Source organism: Gambusia affinis, linkage group LG10, assembly GCF_019740435.1.
Source record: "Gambusia affinis linkage group LG10, SWU_Gaff_1.0, whole genome shotgun sequence".
Classification (NCBI taxonomy): domain Eukaryota; kingdom Metazoa; phylum Chordata; class Actinopteri; order Cyprinodontiformes; family Poeciliidae; genus Gambusia; species Gambusia affinis.
Genome location: NC_057877.1, coordinates 19,785,415 through 19,803,575, shown reverse-complemented (window position 1 = coordinate 19,803,575; position 18,161 = coordinate 19,785,415). Strand labels below are relative to the sequence as shown.

The following is an 18,161-nucleotide window of genomic DNA, read 5'->3' as shown; positions in this document are numbered from 1 at the left end:
GGTGGAAATAATTGGCTATCGGACAGCCAACAAGACTAGGAGAGGCAGTGCAGGAGAGCGAGATAAACCATGGCAGGAAGATAAAAATCCTGACAAGTGTCTGTCACCTTTGCAAATTTACTGCATGAATTGCACAATTCTGGTGTCACATAATGGTTTAACCTTATAGAAGGTGCCTTCTTCAACTTGCTTTTATTTTAAATATTGCAAAGCCAGTTAAAACCAGATGTTTTATCAAAAAAGACACATGACCATATTATTTAATTGTCTTATGCAAAACACATACATGACCTTTTAATTTCATTATCTGAGAGTAAATCATACCACTTCCTGTTAGGGATCAGTTAAAATGATCTTTACCGTCTGACTGAGTAACAAGAGAGAGCAGTTTGTATGACAGTCTTTAAATTTGAAGTTTACATATAATGACCTTACTTTGTCTTTAAATAATTTGGTAAATTCCAGATGATAATACCTTGACTTTATTAACCTCTGATTGGGTAGTTCAAAATATTTTTTGTTGAAGCAAGCAATAGCTTGTTGAAGGGCAGCCACTGTTTAATGGCAATGTAACCAAACACTAATGTCATGTATGTAAAAATTCAACCATAAAATGAAAACTTTGTCAGAGAACTTAATCAACCACAAAACCATAAGCACTATAATCAATTGATGGTATATTTTTATATGCGTTTTCATGATGGTTCTCTAGTGTGACGAAAACATTTTCATGCAACCAATAAAAGCCCCAACTAAAAGAAAAATGTATTAAGATTTAATACCCAAAAAGAAATATGCCCTATATAAATAAAAACTTTAACATCCTATCCTCTTAGTTTTGACTTAAACAAGTAGCAATATAAACAGCTTGACTGAGGAAGTCAAGCTGTTCATTATTCAGCATTCATAATTTGAATGCTGCTCGGCTGAGAAAATGCAACATTTCAGGTAGGGTGAAGTGAGATCAGGCTTTTTTTTTATGAGAAACCTTGATATATAAAAGAGGTGGGCGTTGTGTTGTTTGCACAAAATGCAGGCACATCATTTGTTTGTGTCGGTGTATAAAGTGCAGCATCCAGCATGTACACAAACAGAAAACAAAGTGTCCTCATTTGCAAGTGCAGGAAGGGCAGCAGTTCAGCCTCTAAAATTGACTATTTGTAAAATCTTTCTGTCTAAACTGCTGAGTAAACAAAAAATATTTCTGCTTTGTTTCTTTACATCTGAAGTTATTGCATTGGGTGCTCCTCTAAACCGAAGCAGCTTTGTTTGTGGCTTCTTGTACAATGCCTTGCAAAATAGTTCAAACCACTTGAACTTTTTCAATCCATGACTACTAATCTCAGTATAATTTAAAATGATTTTATGTTATAGACCAACGTGAAGTGAAACAAAAATCAAATATTGTTTTTGAAAAAATATTTCACCAAATAAATATCAGAAGAATTTTGCAACTCATCTAAGACAGATTTTGGGGGGTATATCTGTAGCATCTTTTGACATCAAAAGGCTAATATTTTTGTTTCTTTTTATTTGCAAAACCATTTTGGCAATTATTTGGCCACATGTTTTAGATCATTTAGAGCTTGCTAAAATGTCCAGTGATGATCTATTTTCAGTTTTCTAGGAGAAGCTACCAGATCTTTTTTTTTTAATGTTCTGGTATTTCACAGAGTTTGCAAAGGCAAGATTCCAGGAAATTTGGAAGAAAACCAGCTCCACAACAGAACATAGAGAGGTCATGAAGTGCTCTTCAAAATCATTTATTTTATCGCCCACTGGATTGTTCGTCACAAAAATGCCCGATCGGAATGTCATCCTATTCAAGAGCATCAAAAAGTAAAAAATAAGCCTACTTTTCCTGTAGCAAAGTAGGCTTTGCTACAGGAAAGCCTACTTTGCTACAGGAAAGAACACTGCAATGTGTTCTTACACATCTTCACCAATGATGTTAATCAGTGTGTAGGGCCTGTGTCAGGAGTCCTCTTCAGAAATAAATGCTATCGCTTCAAACTCAGTTTCTGAGTTTGAATGTATGTACTCAAAAACCAGTTTTTAAAACTGCTTAAAGGAAAAAAGTTCATTACATAATACGAAGCTCAAAGCAGAAATTTAGCCTAGCAAGTTCCCTTTCTTCTGCTTCCACCACCAAGTTTGAGATGCTAAAGTACAGCAGAGATATTGATTAAAAAACACAGCAAAAGCATACTTCAAACTTTTCTAAGCAGACTGGAAAATATTTTTTCTTCTCATTGACATTAAAAACATTTAGGTGTTTTTCACTTATAGCTTCCAGATGTTGCTATCACATCAACAAAGACACGTTTACAAGTCTGACTTCAGGCTGTCTGACTGACACTGAAAGTTTCAGATGACTGACAACTGAAAAAGCATCTGCACCCAGAGCCATGTTTGCAGCCTCACAGGCAGCAGCATGAGGGCTTTTCGTAGAAAAGCACATCAGGCTGAAAACGTGACAATACAACTGCAAATGTCTAGATTTGATTTTCAAAAAATACACACATTTAGACTCTTTGGTTCCGATTATTGGAAACAGCAGCTTTATTAAAGGCAGTTTGAAAAACTGAGCTTTACAAAACTAGGAATACATTCTCACTGTCCTATTTGAGTTTATTGTAGCCGTAAGAGGAAAAAAAATCTCCCTTGAACAAGAAGAGAAAAACAAATGCATTATTTGCAGTTTTTGAGACCACATACTTCCCCTTCTGAAAAATAACCGTTATCCTGGATTCAAGGTCAATTTACTTGTTTTCCACTAATGCATAAGTATCTTCACACATCCACAACAGCAGTCACTATATGACAAAGGGATTCACAAAAATGAGATAAGCAAATTAGCACCAGGGATCAGAGAACTTTCAAGACCGTCCTAGGGAAATTGACAGTAAGATAGTGTCAGATTGTGGCTGCATACATACAAACTGCTGTGGATACAGAGGAGCAGTGGAAACTCACACTTTTAAAGCTGACAAAGCTGATCTGTGATTCTGTATGCTTGAATTATGTTCCTAAAATGGTTTCAGGTGTTGAGTAAAACTGTGAAAAAACGCTGTAAATGCCACTGATGAAAAAGGGATTTAATTACTGACTTTTAGATCGGATGTTGACAAATCCTTAACGGTGTCTTAAAATCAAAACAATTTATAGTTTTGTATTTATTAAAGACAGTAAGGATCCCATGTTAGGAAATATTATTATTGTATTGTTGTACATCCCAATAACAGTGTGAAAATAAATGTAAATAAACTCAAATAGATTTTCTTATAAGACTTAATCTCTCCTCCATGTCTTCTCATTTTTCAGGGTATGCTTATGACACGACCGAAAAGCCCAGCTTTTGGTGACGCTTCCAAACGCAAACAACAAGAGAACATGCCATGGACGTAAAGCTGTTATTTCAGAGCTGTAGCAAAGACATCACCCAGATAACCACAAGATTTTATCTACGTGTTAATCCTTAATCTGCAAGTGAAGTCAGAAAGCACAAACATGTTTTTGCCTAATGCAGCAGGAACTTTAATTGGAACTCTGTCAGATGATACCAAGATTGAGCCATTTCAAGCCGAGTGCTCTCTGCCAATGAATACAAGGAGAAGCACGATGGATGATGTGGGATGCTGTATGCTTGTTTTTCCTCCAGAAGCTTGGAACATATAGCAAGAGTGCAAGACGTTATCACTCTGTAATAATAATAGAGACAATACAAGTCATAAACTCCAGTTTATTAGTCCTACTGTCGTACAACATTTGAATGCATCCCTGCTCCAACACACCAGACTCATGTCAATAAATATCTAGTGGACTCTGCCAGAATGCTGAAGCAGTTCCTATACTAGAAACATTTTCAAAAAACATATGGCTGAATCAAGACAGAAATCGTTAAACAGACACAAAATCAATCTTCATCCAGGGCATTTTCAGTCTTAAATTTGTTTGAAAGCCTGTCTGGTGAACTAAAGAAACGACTCAAGAATCTGTAATGTTTAGACACAAACTGTGCAGATGTAAAAGGTCAAAGGTCCCTATCCCTGCATGTTTTTACTTTGTGAAATTTTATAAGAGAATACTAAATGCTCTCCTGTTGGTAAAAGGGGGTTGCTGTATAAAATATTGGGGTGTCAACAATTGTGCTACTAATTTCTTAAATTGGGATCCAACCTCCTATTGAACAAAGATACTGATGGATTTTTCTAAATGTTTATTATTTCAAAATTTCTAATCTTTTCAAGGTTATGTTTCTGCAATAACAGCTGATTTTATAAATATGTCTATTTTTTTTGTTTACTCTGTGCTCCGGCTCCCAACAAATTGGTCTGTTTCCACACAAAGTGGGCAATATTTCATCAGTTATATAAGGAACACCATTTTGATCCATTAACATTATTTCAAGCATATTTCTAGTTGAGCTAGTTTCTCATAACAATAAAGTAAAGATCAAATTTTGCCAGTTTCACCAGAAACAAAACTATTTGGTTCAAGGAAATAGTTGGGTGACGTTGATATTTGTGGTTTGTTACAGTAACTCTTGCCATTTATGTGTGGTGATCACCACACACACAGTGATGTCTTTCATATAAAAACTGGTTCCCCTGACTAATATTGTAAAATGTGTAAAAACAGTCAAAGCACAATTTATCATACATACAAGAAATATATTATTAGATTCTGGGGTTTTAAAGTCTTTTACTGAAACTGAAAAGGATCTGAAGATTTACACTCGTTCATTTATTGATGTTGGGCCTCAGCTTCTTTTCTGGAAGGTAGCTGACTGTGGCGTACTCCGTCTCTTTGGAGCCCAACTCCACAGCTGATGGGGGTCTCTTTGGGAAGTCCAGGACGCTGTAGACCAGTGACTGGTCAGTCGTACTAACTGTCACTTCAACTGTTTCCTGCAAACACAGTCAGATATATACTCAGCAATTTCTGGGAAAATATGAAACGTTTACTTTGACCCGTGCGCTCTGAAAGGTTTAAAATATATCTGTACCTGTGTTGTAGGAGATGAGGATCTCTGATGTCCTTCTTGTGTTTGGTCTGCATTATGGACACAACAGGGAAATGTCATATTCTAAAATGTTTCATGTTAAAAGAACAATATTTTCTCTTGATTACATAAAAAGTTTAGCTTATATTACCGAATGGGTTCAATACGATAATTGAACACATTTTTATCATTTAACTGGTTTCCAGCTGGTAGAACAAAACCAACAAACTGATGACAAACTGATTTTGTCATGGAAATGTAGGAGCCTCATTATAGCAAGGCTGGATTTTCTAAGGGTTAAAATACACCCTTTATTTTTTGTGTTTTATTTCAATAATAAGGTTAAATATGGCACTGAAGTTATAAGTCTTTGGAGAGAATAAGCTATATTTCATTTGTCTGTTCCAGAAATATTCTTATCCTTCCAACTGGTGCTAATTAATTGTAAACATAGCTGATTTCTTTGGGTAAGTTTAGTGATTTTTGAAGATAGTCTTTATTAGTAACCCATTTTCAGAAGCATCTGATTATAAAAGCATGTGAAGTGTTTACTTTGCAGTGTACTGTAAAATCATCTGAAACTATTAGCATAAACTAGTGGGTTTGCTAACACAATTGTACCTTTGCTGATAATGACCCAAAACTTGGTGTCTCAGAAAATGTGAAAATTGCACAACAAATTCCTTAGAATTTGTTGTGCAAATTCTAAGGAATTGCACAATATAAGTAATATTCTAAGTAGAATATTCAACTTAGAATATTTCTAAGTTGAATATTCCAACTTAGAAATGTTAGTGTTTAGATGTTTGGAAATGAGAGAACTGCAAGCTTGTCAAATCCAGTCCTAAATTGGGGGGAGCTTCAAAAGAAATGGACTGAGGCTGGAGGCTTTTTGGTTTATAAAAGACATAAAAATACATTTTTTATATTTTTAATAAGAACTAATAAAAGCGAAAGTGGCTAAAATAAATCACCTGACATTTTAAAATAGATAAATCATGTTTTTGTTTGGTTTTATGCACAAGTGCAGCACATTAATGATAAATCAGAAGGATACTTCATTCTTAGTAAAATCTTAAAAACACAAAAACAAAATTTATGACCCTGAGCAAAAGTTTAACCAGTCTGCTGTGATACAAGAGTGCAAAGTCAGCAAAGCTCTTGTATTTGTGAGCTTGGAAGAGAAGCAATCTTCATCAGTGGTTTCTGAGGTCAAGAGACTTCAAAACTGCACTGATTCAAAGTAGGCCAAAAGGGTTTGCCTCTGAAATGACAGCACACTCAAGGTTCTGGCGTGTTTTTTTTTTTTTTCTTGATTGTTTTTTTATTTCCACCCTTCTCTCTGTGATAGTAGCTACCTTTAAATTTGCATGTATCGAGGCAGAATTCCTCTTTGAAAAATATGAATCATCGCATGCATCGAGAAGATGTGAAACTGCAATCTGGTTTGCATTTCCAGCATCTAACCACACAATTGCACATTTTTTCCACCAAATAAACATTGCCGTCTCGTATGTGTGTTTGGTTGAAAAAAAAAAGTCATGAATATACACATTCCAGTAATCTGCAGATGTCTATGCACTAGACGTGGAACACACTGACTAAAAAACGGTCATCATACCCAGTCAAACTTTGAGATATAAACTGGGATCCAGATGCTACATATTTTATTGAAAACATCCATCCCCAATTCTGGATAACAAAAGAGCTCATATTTTTAATAATGTAGAAAAATAAATCACATTTAAAAAAAATTAAGCAAATAAAGCCAAAGCTTTTTCAACTCACCTTTTGGTTTTGGAAGACAGATGACCACAAATGGAAGCAATGCAGCTAGCAGAAGAAATGGAGAAACCAATATAACTGTGACAACCTTAGAGGAAAAGAAACTGGAACTTCCATTGTTAGTTGTTTTGGTGAAGGTGCTCGTCTCTGGAGGAACTGTGGGAGTTAAAAGAATACGAGAATATTTACTCATCTACTATGAAAGAGAAGTTTTTCATTATCGGGTTATTTTTAACTGAAAACACCAGGTAATGATTCTAGAAAAGATGCCCTGGATCTGAATTGAAACTTTGCTCTGTGACAGTTGACCTGCAGACTAATATTGTTAAATGATCTGTTTCATTAGTCCTAAACCTGTTAGCATTAAGGTCTGTTCCCTTTACCCAAATTAATTGGTTTGAATATATTCTGCCTTTTTGGAAAGGTTTACCACTAGGTTTTAACTGGTAATCTTTGTTTGAATTCCAGTTTAGCTTGAAACTGATTTATTATTTCATTAGTCTGAGTGGTGACTGGCAAACTTTACATATTTATTGGACAAAAATGCTTTTTGAAGAGTGGCTAAAGGAAATGGACCTTTGTGTCACGCCATATTTATTCCACAGGTGATCAGAAAGCTGTTGAGTTTAGTTGTATTTTAGTCCTAATTTTACTTTTATGACTGTTTGATTTTTTGCCTTTTTTCTTCCTTTATTATCAGTATTGTATTTTAATTGGGTTTTGATATAAGTAGTTTTGATTTGTAAATGTTTGAGTGTCGCTATCAGTCTGGGCCTTTTAAAAAAGAAATTTTTAATCTCAATAAATAAATAAAGGTTACATACATACATATTATATTGTATATTGTGATGTAAAACTCAAAATAGTTAATTTGACATAAAATCTCCTTGAAAAAACTACAAGATAAAACTATTATTTCTCAATGTAGATTTTTTTTTCAGTCATAGTTTTTGTCAGTGAATGCATTTACTCAGAGGAAAGGTTGGATTTTACTTAATATGGTAGTGTGAGATTATATAAGGACATTTAAAGACTTATTCAAAATTAGTTTTCGTCAGCGACTGCCAACATGCAAAAACGAGCCATAATTACCAACGTTATGCCCCAGTTATACACAGATTAATTGTGCACCCATTGGTCAGCGGTTTGAGTCAGCATATTGTTGAAATAACAGGGAAAATAAATAAAGAGTGAAATGAACAACTAAACTTACATACTATTGATATTAAACATTGAACTGCATCCATTTGTATGAAATAGTTGTTAAAGATAAAGACTTTTGTACAGTAGTATATTTTAGTGTAAGTGTAAGAAGTGGGATCTTACCTGTGGTGGTTAGGTTCTCCTCTTGAACAATCAGCTTCACTTCATTTTTACTATGTATTTTTGATAAATTTATGACCAAAATGGCCCAGTAAGTTTCACTGTGGTTTAGGCTCAGATTGGTAATGTGAAAATGTATGGAAGAATCTTCAGGGTAAATCTTAAATTCATTTTTGAAAATTGGATATTCAGAGATTTTTCTTTGCTCTCCTAAACATTTATAGACAGCAATGTTACTCTCATCTGTGATGTTAGCGTTAAATTTGAAGTGAAGTGAGATGTTTTGGCCGACGGTCCCAATGACAACTGCATGGCTGGGGTCTGTAAACAATAATTACAACAGACATTTATGAAGTATTATGAATACATATACAGCAAAACAATGCAAGAAGTGTTGGAATGATTACTTATACTTGGGCATGGATTCAAAGTGGTGGCAGTTTTATTGTAAATAGTCACTGTGTTTTATTCTTCTTTGAATAATAAATATTTATAAATTTTGTTGACACTGATGGGATCTAATCAATCAAATTAATCTCATAGTTATAAATATATATCTATCATCTATGAAGTCAAGTAAGACAAAATAAGTTTTGTATTTCAAAATTACACCAAGACTGTAACATGGTGGTTAAAACTCTACAGGAGCTGAAGGAAGTAGCTGAAGACATCCTTCATATTTTTCTGTATTCATTTCTATATTACATTTTAAAACAAAGAAAAACTGATGGTATGCTAGCTTTAATTGCTTGCTATTTGTTTTTGTCAGAAATATTTGACAAGGGGAATTAAAGATAGATGAAAAACATTATATATAAGTATATATATAAAATTAGTTATGAGAAATATGTCAAAACCTTCCTATAAAAAATGTTTTTGAAGCATGAGCCACAAATTTATTTAGCTTTAAAAATCAAGAAAAATAGTTCATTCATATCTGTTCAGCTAATTTATATAGTGCCAATTCACATGTAAACTCAAGGTATAATTAAATATCTTGCATGACTCTTATGAGCGGCTTGTATTGGTGTTTGACTTGTATTTATGTCGAGTGGGTTCGCTAACAATGCCTGAGTGTGGAAATATTTAAGACTGAAGACCATAATGTAATTATCCCCCCCAAAAAAATTATTCAGTATAGCTTTTCAGGTATATGACAGTCACAATGTCCCACTTTTAAGTCTATTTTCAGAGGTGAAAAACCGCAGCAGATGCCACAACCAAATTGTGAACACTTCCCTCAAGAACTACAATGAGGAATAAACCTGTTGCACTTAAAGAATCACTGTGTTGAATTAAGAGAGAGCAAAAATACTAAAATGTCAACAAATCCCTCCTTCACACACAATGTTAAATACATAAACAGGAACAAAATATCAAATACGTGAATTAAGTTGTTAATCTTCAGAGAAAAGTCCTAAAAACGTATAAAACCAAATGTCAACCAGCAATAGTTATGAATAAAACATCTTACCAGAGAAAACCATGTGAGCTGTGACGATTAAAACTAACCCAAGAGGCTTTGCGAAGCCGTTTTCAACCATGATTAAAAAACGCGTTCTGCTTGCAGGCCTGCCGTGATGGCCCTTCCAATTTTTGGTCCTACAGATACTTTGAGTGTCGTTATCATCCAGCCTTAGCTTTTCTTGTCAAGTAGTAGTAGTTTTTTTCTCCTCTACAGGGAGGAAGCAGTAGGCAGGAACTTGCACAAACACCGACATATATCAGCCTACTGCATCAGAAGCGCCTCCTGTTTCGAAGACTTCAAAGAGCTTCATGGACATGTGGTGTAGACTGTGTGGAGCAGGTTGTCACGCGCATGATGTGAATTCAGGAGGAACAAATACTTCTTTCAGGTTTCAGAAGAGAACCACTTAAAACTGTCACATAAAAAACATGTTTTATTTGTATGTGGTAATTTTTAAATAATCAGAATCCTATTCCTAAGTTGACAACACAAAGTTTCATATAGATTTTGAAACATCAATCTAGTCTTTCTTTTTAGAAAATAACTAGAGTTAAACTTACTCAAAATCACAACAAAGTCAGGTGGAAAAAAGTTTTTAAAAATGTTTAAATTGAAAACAAGACAAAATCCTGAATGTTTTCTTTCCTTTGTGAGTCACAGTGTTAGTTTTGTCTTTGACCACAAATTATTACATATTACAAACCATTGCTTCTTTCTGTTTTAGTTTGCTGGAGTCATATTTTATAAGTAATCTGTTAAAATGGTATGGATTAATATTTAATCTCAGCCTTCTTATCTAATGCAATTTTAATGTATATTATTGAGCCTTTGTCTCCCTTTTCACTCGGTTTCAGTTGCTCAGAATTTCCAAATTTCTCTTTTTAATAACTCTGACCTATGACTTGTTCACACATACAATTACTTATGAACCCAAGTGATTAATAAGTGTTCTATTTTTACATTTTAGAAAACTTAGCAAAGAACCACATATAAATTATTCTTCAGGGACCTTTATATGGGGCTACAGACTGATGCAGTTGCTAGTATTGTTGCCTCGCAGCAAGAAAGTCTTCGGTTTGACTCCAGGCCTTGAGTCTTTATGCATGGAGTTTGCATGTTCTCCCTGTGCATGTGTGGGTTCTTTACAGGTACTCTGGCTTTCTCCCATAGTCCAAAAACATGACTGTGATGATGATTGAGCTCTCTAAATTCTCCTTAGGTGTGCGTGCATGATTGTTTGTCCTGACAGTCTCGGTGTTGCCCTGGTGACCTGTCCAGGGTTTAACCCCACATCTTGGCCATTGACCACTGGAGATAGGCACCAGCTCCAATGGCGTCCCCCGGATGGGTTTTCCACTTGTCCACTTTCCTTATTTTTTTATGTTGCATATTATGCCATCATGTTGAGGTGAAGTTAATGATTGAAAAAGCAGCTTTCAGGACAGCACTTTTTACAGAAACCCTAGACAACTAGTAAAATATTACAAGAAGGTTTAAATACGAAGAGCAAAAAATTCAGTGTAGATTGGGGGAGAATGATCTCCAGGCTGAATTCCTACCATGTTGCCAATTTTGAACACAACCAAACTCTTGCCAGGATCCTGCGTTACTTGGTCAACACTATGAAAATAATTAAGCAATTTACTTAAGCTGTTTTAAGGGATAGAAACCTCAAGAAACTGTTGTTAAACCAATTTCTGAAATAGAAGCTGCCTAATAAAATGATGGTAAATTTAACAAGTAAAAGTACAAATCACATTTGTCACACTACAGTTTTTTTCTGAACTGTAAAGCATTTTCTTCTCTTAAAGCAGAAAAAAACATATTTTTTTCTTTATTTCTTAGAATGAAAAACTTTAATTTCGGATGTTTCTTGGGGGAAAACCATGACTTTCAAACCCAGTGGTTCGTTTTAGGGCTCAAAAGGTTACTTTTGCAGATGTTTCAACCACCTAAAGTGACCTTCAGGACTATATCTGATTTCACACCCACACATGCACTCCACTAAACTGTAAACATAATGCTCAATGTCTTCATATCTTGAGTTTTTGCTCATTTTATTCCCTGGTTTACATTTACTATGTTGTTTTTTAAATATTTGCTGTCATGGTGTAATAAAAGCTTCCTCAGCATCCAACCACTATTAAAATTAGTTATGCTCATAGTATGTGCAAAAAATCCTAGAAGCTTCTGAGATTGACAAAAACAAACAAACAAAAAAAAGACATATAGCCTACTGTAATTCCCACACATCACACTTGCAACACCACACAGGAAGTGGGGGGCTTTGAAGATAAAACCCTTTCAGCAGCCTGAGAGGGATTTTGTTGGTTGGATTTCTGGTTTCACAATCACCACATTGGGGGTCGTCTCAGTATAGAAGAGGAAATTGAAAATGATGACTCAGCTGCAAGTCACACGAGATTTTCTGTTATTTTGTGTTGATGTGTGCACATTTTTTACAGCTGGGTTTAGAAACATTAAGAGACTGGGGAAACATTCTGTTGCAATGCTATTTATCACAGAATAATGGCAAAAAAAAAAAAAATCCCCAGGAGAAAACAAATGTCGTACCCCATCAGTCTGGGAAGGGGTAGAAGACAAACCTCTGATACAGATACTGAAGAATTTAGATGTGTCTTTTTTCCAACACAAGGCAATTCAGATTTAAGCATCTGAATTGCCTCCTAAGCTTTATAAATCTGCTAAAACATACAGGACACAAGTCCTTGAGAAATGACTTTAGATATAATTACTGTAGGGTGTCAGAGTTTTATGTTGGAGTACATAATGGTAAAATTAAAAAAAAAAGCTTGTATGGTTTGTTTGGAAAGATTTCTAGCCTGAGGGAGTTGTGATTGTCTAAAATGAATACAGCAGTAAAATTCAGATTATTAAAGCTAGGTCTGAATCAAGCACAAGCCTTCTGAAACAATGTTTTTGGAACAGATGAAACCAAAGTAGGGTTGGTTAGTCGTAGTGTACAGTGGCCTGTTTCAAAGGAAATAACTCATACCACCTGCAGCATGGTGGTAGAAAGTTGTTGAGTTGGGTTTAATTTACTGCAACAGAACCACAGCACCTTGCAGTAATTATGAAAACCCTCAAGTCCTCTGCCTAACAAAGTTTTCAGGGGTAAAGCAAGAAGCTAAAGCACAGGTGTCAAACTCCAGTCCTCCAGGGCCACTGCCTGCAGTTTTTAGATGTGCCACAGGTACAAAACCGCTGGAATGAAATGGCTTAATTTAGTGTTTCCCAATTCCAGTCCTCGGGGGCCCCCCTGCCTGCATGTTTTAGGTGTTTCCCTTCTGCCACACACCTGGATTGAATCTTTGGGTGATTAACAGGCTCCTGCAGTACTTGGTGGCTGCAGAAGACATCATGCAATCATTTGAATCAGCTGTTCTGGTATAGAGGCACATCTAAAACATGCAGAGGAGGGGGCCCCGAGGACTGGAATTGGGAAACACTGCTCTAGAGCAGGGGTCCCCAAAGTCGGTCCTCGAGGGCCGGCCTCCTGCATGTTTTAGTTCTCTCCCTGGTTTAACACACCTGGATCAAATGATGGCTCATTAGAAGGCCAAAGAAGAACACTGACATGCTGAAAAGGTTGTTGGTGCCACCAGGGAGAGACCTTGCTAATGACCTAATTATTCTATTCAGGTGTGGTGCAGCAGAGGCTCATCTATAAGTTGCAGGACACCGGTACTTTGAGGACTGGAGTTTGATACCCCTGAAAAGCATGCCCAAAGCTTGGTTATGAAGCTGGACAATGAACTTTCACCTTGTTGTCTAAAATCTGTCTCTTATACCTCCGAGAGTTTGATGTCAATAAATCCTAAAAACCCGTCTTTTAGCAAATCTGAATCTGGGAAATGGAATTAAGGAATCACAATCACTTATATTCAATGGGAGAAGGGAATGATTATAAATGTTCTTACAATGCAAGACACTGATTCAATTCAAAGTTCTAAACTGTTTAAACTTTAAATAATGCAATTGTTTTGTGTTCCCTGTGTTCACATTTTCATCTCTTCACACCAGGACCATTGTCAAGGTAGACCAGTCCAGCAAACTATATGAATACTGTATGGAAATAATAATAATAATAATAATAATAATAATAATAATAATAATAATAATAATAATAATAATAATAATAATAATAATAATAATAATAATAATAATTTCTCCATAATTTAAGGAAAATCAAATAGAAACAAAACATATCATTTTGGTAATCAATTTTCCCCTAAAAAAGAAAGTTTGTTGGCTTTCCACTGTGTGTCCCCTTAATTAAAAGAATTGATAAATTACCACATTGAATAGTTATGTAGTTATTATTTTGGCTAATGAATTTACAAAACCTGTAAAACATCTTTTATGTTTTTAATTAGGGCTGGAAGTGTGGAGTTATAACATTTTCAGTCCTTAATGCACTTATTGAAAAATAAACCTTTCTGCCTGAGGACAAAATTTAGATGCACGTGTTTTTAATTCTCAGTGTTGTATGCTTACGCCATCTTGTGGATTGATTTGAACCATGACAACAATTTGCAGCAGTAACCTTGTGTTGTTTTCCGTTCTGACACTGAAAGGAAACCTTCACATTTAAAACCATTCACTTCCTCCATGACATTACACTTTGCATTGCATGTTACTGAAATTACTTCCATGGGCATGCTTAAAACCTTATGTGCACTACTGCTGTTTATAGGGTTATTATTAGAAAACACAAAACAGCTTTTTTGAGCACCTAATTGAGTTTAATTGCAGAGGCTCCATAGTTTGTTGTAACTGTTTCATTCCCAAAGCTTCTCACTTCTGCACAGTATTTTATTTGTTTTTGGCAGTATAAAGCATTGCAACCGTATCAATTTACGTGTCTCAGAGTATGCACTTTGGTTGTTCTGCTTCTACAAAAGCAGTCAAATGTCTTCCTTATTGTCCCTACAATGTGTTTCTGTCACTTATCTCTCCACCACAGTTAAGCAGTCTGCTTTTTTTTCTCCCTTCCTGTGCAGCAGTGCTGACTGAAACCAAACCTCACCCCTCACGTTTCACAGGTTTTGTTGCACAGTGAATCCTCTGGTACGCTTGTAGGAGTCTCAAATGTCTATGGGTGAGATTCTGCACATGTGTAGTTAAACATGCATTGGTTATATTGAAACCTCCACTTTCAGTGTCCAGAGAAAGGTATGTTCAAAAGTCTTTTTGTCTTTTCTATACATAATGTGCACTTTTACAGTTTCACTGCTTAGCAAAATAGCTGAAATGTTTGTGCAGTTATCCAGTGCATTTAAACCACAGTGAAACAACAACTGAGTGTTTATTTTCACATGAGTTGTTTGGCAGAGCAGACCAAACAAAGGATGATGTAATGCTGAGAATCTGACTCGGCTGCCATTTGCTGAGAGACGTTCTTTGAGCGTTTAGCTGAGCTTTATCTTGTACAGCAAAGGTGGGAGGAAGAACACAGACTGATGGGAAGGGAAGAGCAGGAAAGCCCTTATTGCCATGGCAACTGAGAATACCAACTCTGTTGTTAAACGCTGTTTTAACAAAACAGTTGGGGAATGGGATCTCTGCACCACCATTGTACGCCACCAGCAACTCACCAAGGCACACACAAACAGACACACAAGCAGTCAGCACAAAACGTGATTTAATGACAACACACTGGGTGGGCATGCTGCTGCGGAATCGCATGGTGTTGATGGTTAAAGATGCAGTGTGTATACGTTCATTTATCATTAAAACATTTACAGACTGGAGGGCAGATAACTGTAAGAATTTTTAATATGCTGCTCCTGGTGAATTGCTTTGATTCAGCTTCTCACCTCACCCACATGGTCATTTGTCTTCATGAAAACACTTCTCCATCTGCTCAGCACCAAACAGCGCACACACACAAACAGTGCCTTGTAAAATTATGCATAGCCTTTGAACTCTTTCATATTTTACCACCATAAAAGTCAATGTTTTATTTAGATTTTATGGGATTGAACCTAGAAAAGCACATGTTTTTAACATGTACCATTCTCTAATGTAAGCCATCTTCACTCTGAGACTCCTAAAGAAAGTCATCAAATGACTATGTTGAATCTGTTAAGAAGTTTAAAGCATTGCTTGGTTAATAAATAGCCTCCCAAATAAGACTAAACTGGCGTATTTATTAGAGAACCAGCACATAGTGCCCCTGGAGGAGCAACAGAGATCTACAGTTAGGAAAATATTTTGAACAGGTGCCTATTCTATTAGTTGTGCACTTCATAAATTTAATATTGATGAAAAAGTGGCAAGAAAAAAGCCATTGTTGAAAGAAAGCCATGAAAACTTAATTTTCAGTTTGTTTCATATTGAATTCTATTGCTGACATAGAACATGTATAAAAGAGGGCGCTCTGGTAAGATGAGGTCAAAATTCAATGTTCTAATCTCCATGCAAAATGTTCTGTGTGGAGGAAACCTAATGTTGTCATTTTCAAATGAGTTAACAATATTGTTAATACAATATTGTGATACTGAAGCCTAATGATGACAGTATCATTCTGTAGGGAGCTTTTGCTACAGCTACAGGTACTGGTGAGACTTGATGTAAAGATGGATGGATATAAATACAAGGCAGTCCTAGAAGAAAACCTCATAAAAACTGCAAAGGAAATGAGACTGCATCTCTGATTGCAGTGAAAAGTGGTTCTACAAAGAATGTAAAACAAATATGTGAATGTAGAAACATTCAAATGTTTCTTCACTTAGAATTTTTCAAAAACATTAATTCTTTTCCTTTCACTACAATTATGTGCTACTTTGTGTTGGGATATGACATCATAACAATATACACTGACACCTGTGGTTGCCTTTAGTTAGTTATGAATAATAGTAAAACTAAATTTCACCATTCTGTGTTTGAACTCAATGAGAACAGAAGACAGATGCCCAAACCAGGAAGGAATTTGTTGAAACAAACAAGTGCTTCGCCATGTCTATCATGCTGCGTAAAGCATCCCCTGCATCTGTAAGTGTGTAGACCACAATGTGTATGCACAGCCAGATTGCACCGTAGAATAAATGTTTCTTCCTTTGTGATCACAGAAAAACTCAGAAAACGAATGAGGTCCTAGAAAGTCGTAGATGAGCGACTACGTGAGTATACATGCAAGCAAAAGACAGATATGCGGTCACTGTTTGCTGTATGCCTGTGCCAAGCTCATTCCTATAGCAACCAGGAGGGCACAGGTGCCGTCGGCGCATCCAAAAAAGTAAAAGGGGGAGTAAACACATTGAATATATTATATTCCTCATGGTCTTAAAACATGTATACTCACAGCATGTCACAGAGGACATAAATGTGTATTTATTAAACATCAGGCAGACTCCCACCCGCAGTTTATAAACGTGCTTTTAAGCATGCATCTGCAAAAACGCATCCTACACATGCGTTAGGCGAATTACTTTTCAAGCAGGCTGTAGAGGCGCAACCTGCAATATCTAGCTCGCATAGACTAAACAAAGGCTCGCATCACACAGTAAGATAACAGGCGCTCGCACACGGACGCGCGCGCCTTCAGCGAGGAGCGCATCTGTCACGTTTTTCAGCGAAGGTATTCCCCAGTTTCTGCATGGATATCCAGTAGAGCGCCACGACTCTCCACTTTCATTCCGTCATTTTCAAATGAGTTGAAACTTTTAATTGCTTTCTTCTTTTTTGAAAAAAAAAAAACAAAACAAAACAAAAAATAAAAACGCAGATATGGTTTGGTTAAAAAGAATTAACAGGAACAGGAGAAATGTATGTTTAAACTGATTTAAACTGAATTTGTTTACGTTTCTTTAAAATGACAACATTCAGAATATGTTTACAGTCTACATTAAGGCCATCTTCTTCCTCGCCTCTGCTGAGTGTCACCCACTAGAGAAATTGATTTGCGCCCCCCTCATCCTCCCTCAGCCCCCCTTCCCACCAGTCACATGGAGCTTCGCGGTGACCCGTCGCTCCCTCGATATCTGTGGCAGTCTCTCTGCGATGCGCCTCATACGCGGACGTCAGGCATTAGATGCGCATTTCACTTGTTTATGACTAGCTCTAGCCTGTCTTGTTTCTTATTTATTTATTTTTCTTCTTTTCGGAATACGCTGAAGTTGCAGTTAGACGATACCCTGTGTATTTTTAGTGAGACACGACGGCGATGAGAGGCTGGAAGCCGGTGGTGAGACCGCGCGTTGAAGGGCTGTGTGAGAACTGAAGCTTCTGCCTCGTCAAGCATGAAGTCCAGGCGAGATAAACTGAAGATTCCCTCTCTGACTTTGGAGTAAGTTCCGCTTTTTATTATTAGTATGTTTATATTTGTGGTGCAGCCGCTTAAGAGCTGTGAAACTGCGGTGTTTAAAACTTGCTGCAAGAGGGAAATGAAAGCGTTTACGTTCATGTTGTGTTCAATGTCAACAGACTTTTTTTTTTTAACTCGTTGTGACTCTTCTCTAAACTAACAAAAACAGTAATATTCCAAAGCACTCAAAGATACAAAAGACAGATGATAACACATGTATGTATGTATGTTTATATCTATATCTATATATG

At 36.1% G+C, this 18,161-nt stretch overlaps 2 protein-coding genes and 1 long non-coding RNA gene across 5 annotated transcripts in view; 2 read left to right on the top strand and 1 right to left on the bottom strand.

Moving 5' to 3' along the window:
* Nucleotides 1-2,544: 2,544 nt before the first annotated feature.
* LOC122838856 lies at nt 2,545-9,764 on the bottom strand. Of its 2 annotated transcripts, none has more exons than XM_044129861.1 (5): nt 9,588-9,764; nt 8,117-8,434; nt 6,794-6,946; nt 5,009-5,055; nt 2,545-4,910 (listed from the first exon to the last, which is right to left on the bottom strand). In XM_044129861.1, exons 1-5 carry the CDS (start codon nt 9,655-9,657, stop codon nt 4,743-4,745), a joined length of 756 nt encoding a protein of 251 aa, XP_043985796.1. In that variant the 5' UTR covers nt 9,658-9,764; the 3' UTR covers nt 2,545-4,742. The 2 variants fall into 2 exon arrangements, with proteins under 2 accessions (XP_043985796.1, XP_043985797.1); XM_044129862.1 differs by having other exon boundaries at nt 6,794-6,838.
* Nucleotides 9,765-14,714: 4,950 nt separating this feature from the next.
* LOC122838855 lies at nt 14,715-16,716 on the top strand. Its single transcript, XR_006371957.1, has 3 exons — nt 14,715-14,777; nt 16,509-16,598; nt 16,676-16,716. It is a non-coding gene; the product is annotated as an uncharacterized LOC122838855 (long non-coding RNA).
* An 896-nt stretch (nt 16,717-17,612) lies between these two features.
* The window catches only part of mast3b (microtubule associated serine/threonine kinase 3b), a 33,243-nt gene continuing 32,694 nt past the window's right edge, over nt 17,613-18,161 (top strand). For both annotated transcript variants that reach the window (XM_044129857.1, XM_044129856.1), the window contains exon 1: nt 17,613-17,892. In XM_044129857.1, the coding sequence (XP_043985792.1) occupies nt 17,846-17,892 (47 nt within the window). In that variant the 5' untranslated portion in view covers nt 17,613-17,845. The remainder of the gene's footprint in view (nt 17,893-18,161) is intronic.

Excerpts from the sequence above, each read along its gene's own strand:
- LOC122838856 (XM_044129861.1), bottom strand. The coding sequence starts at position 9,657 with ATGGTTGAAAACGGCTTCGCAAAGCCTCTTGGGTTAGTTTTAATCGTC. Across the intron at positions 6,947-8,116 it reads GGAGAACCTAACCACCACAG|TTCCTCCAGAGACGAGCACC; the intron begins GTAAGATCCCAC and ends TAACTCCCACAG. Across the intron at positions 5,056-6,793 it reads CTGTCTTCCAAAACCAAAAG|ACCAAACACAAGAAGGACAT; the intron begins GTGAGTTGAAAA and ends TCCATAATGCAG.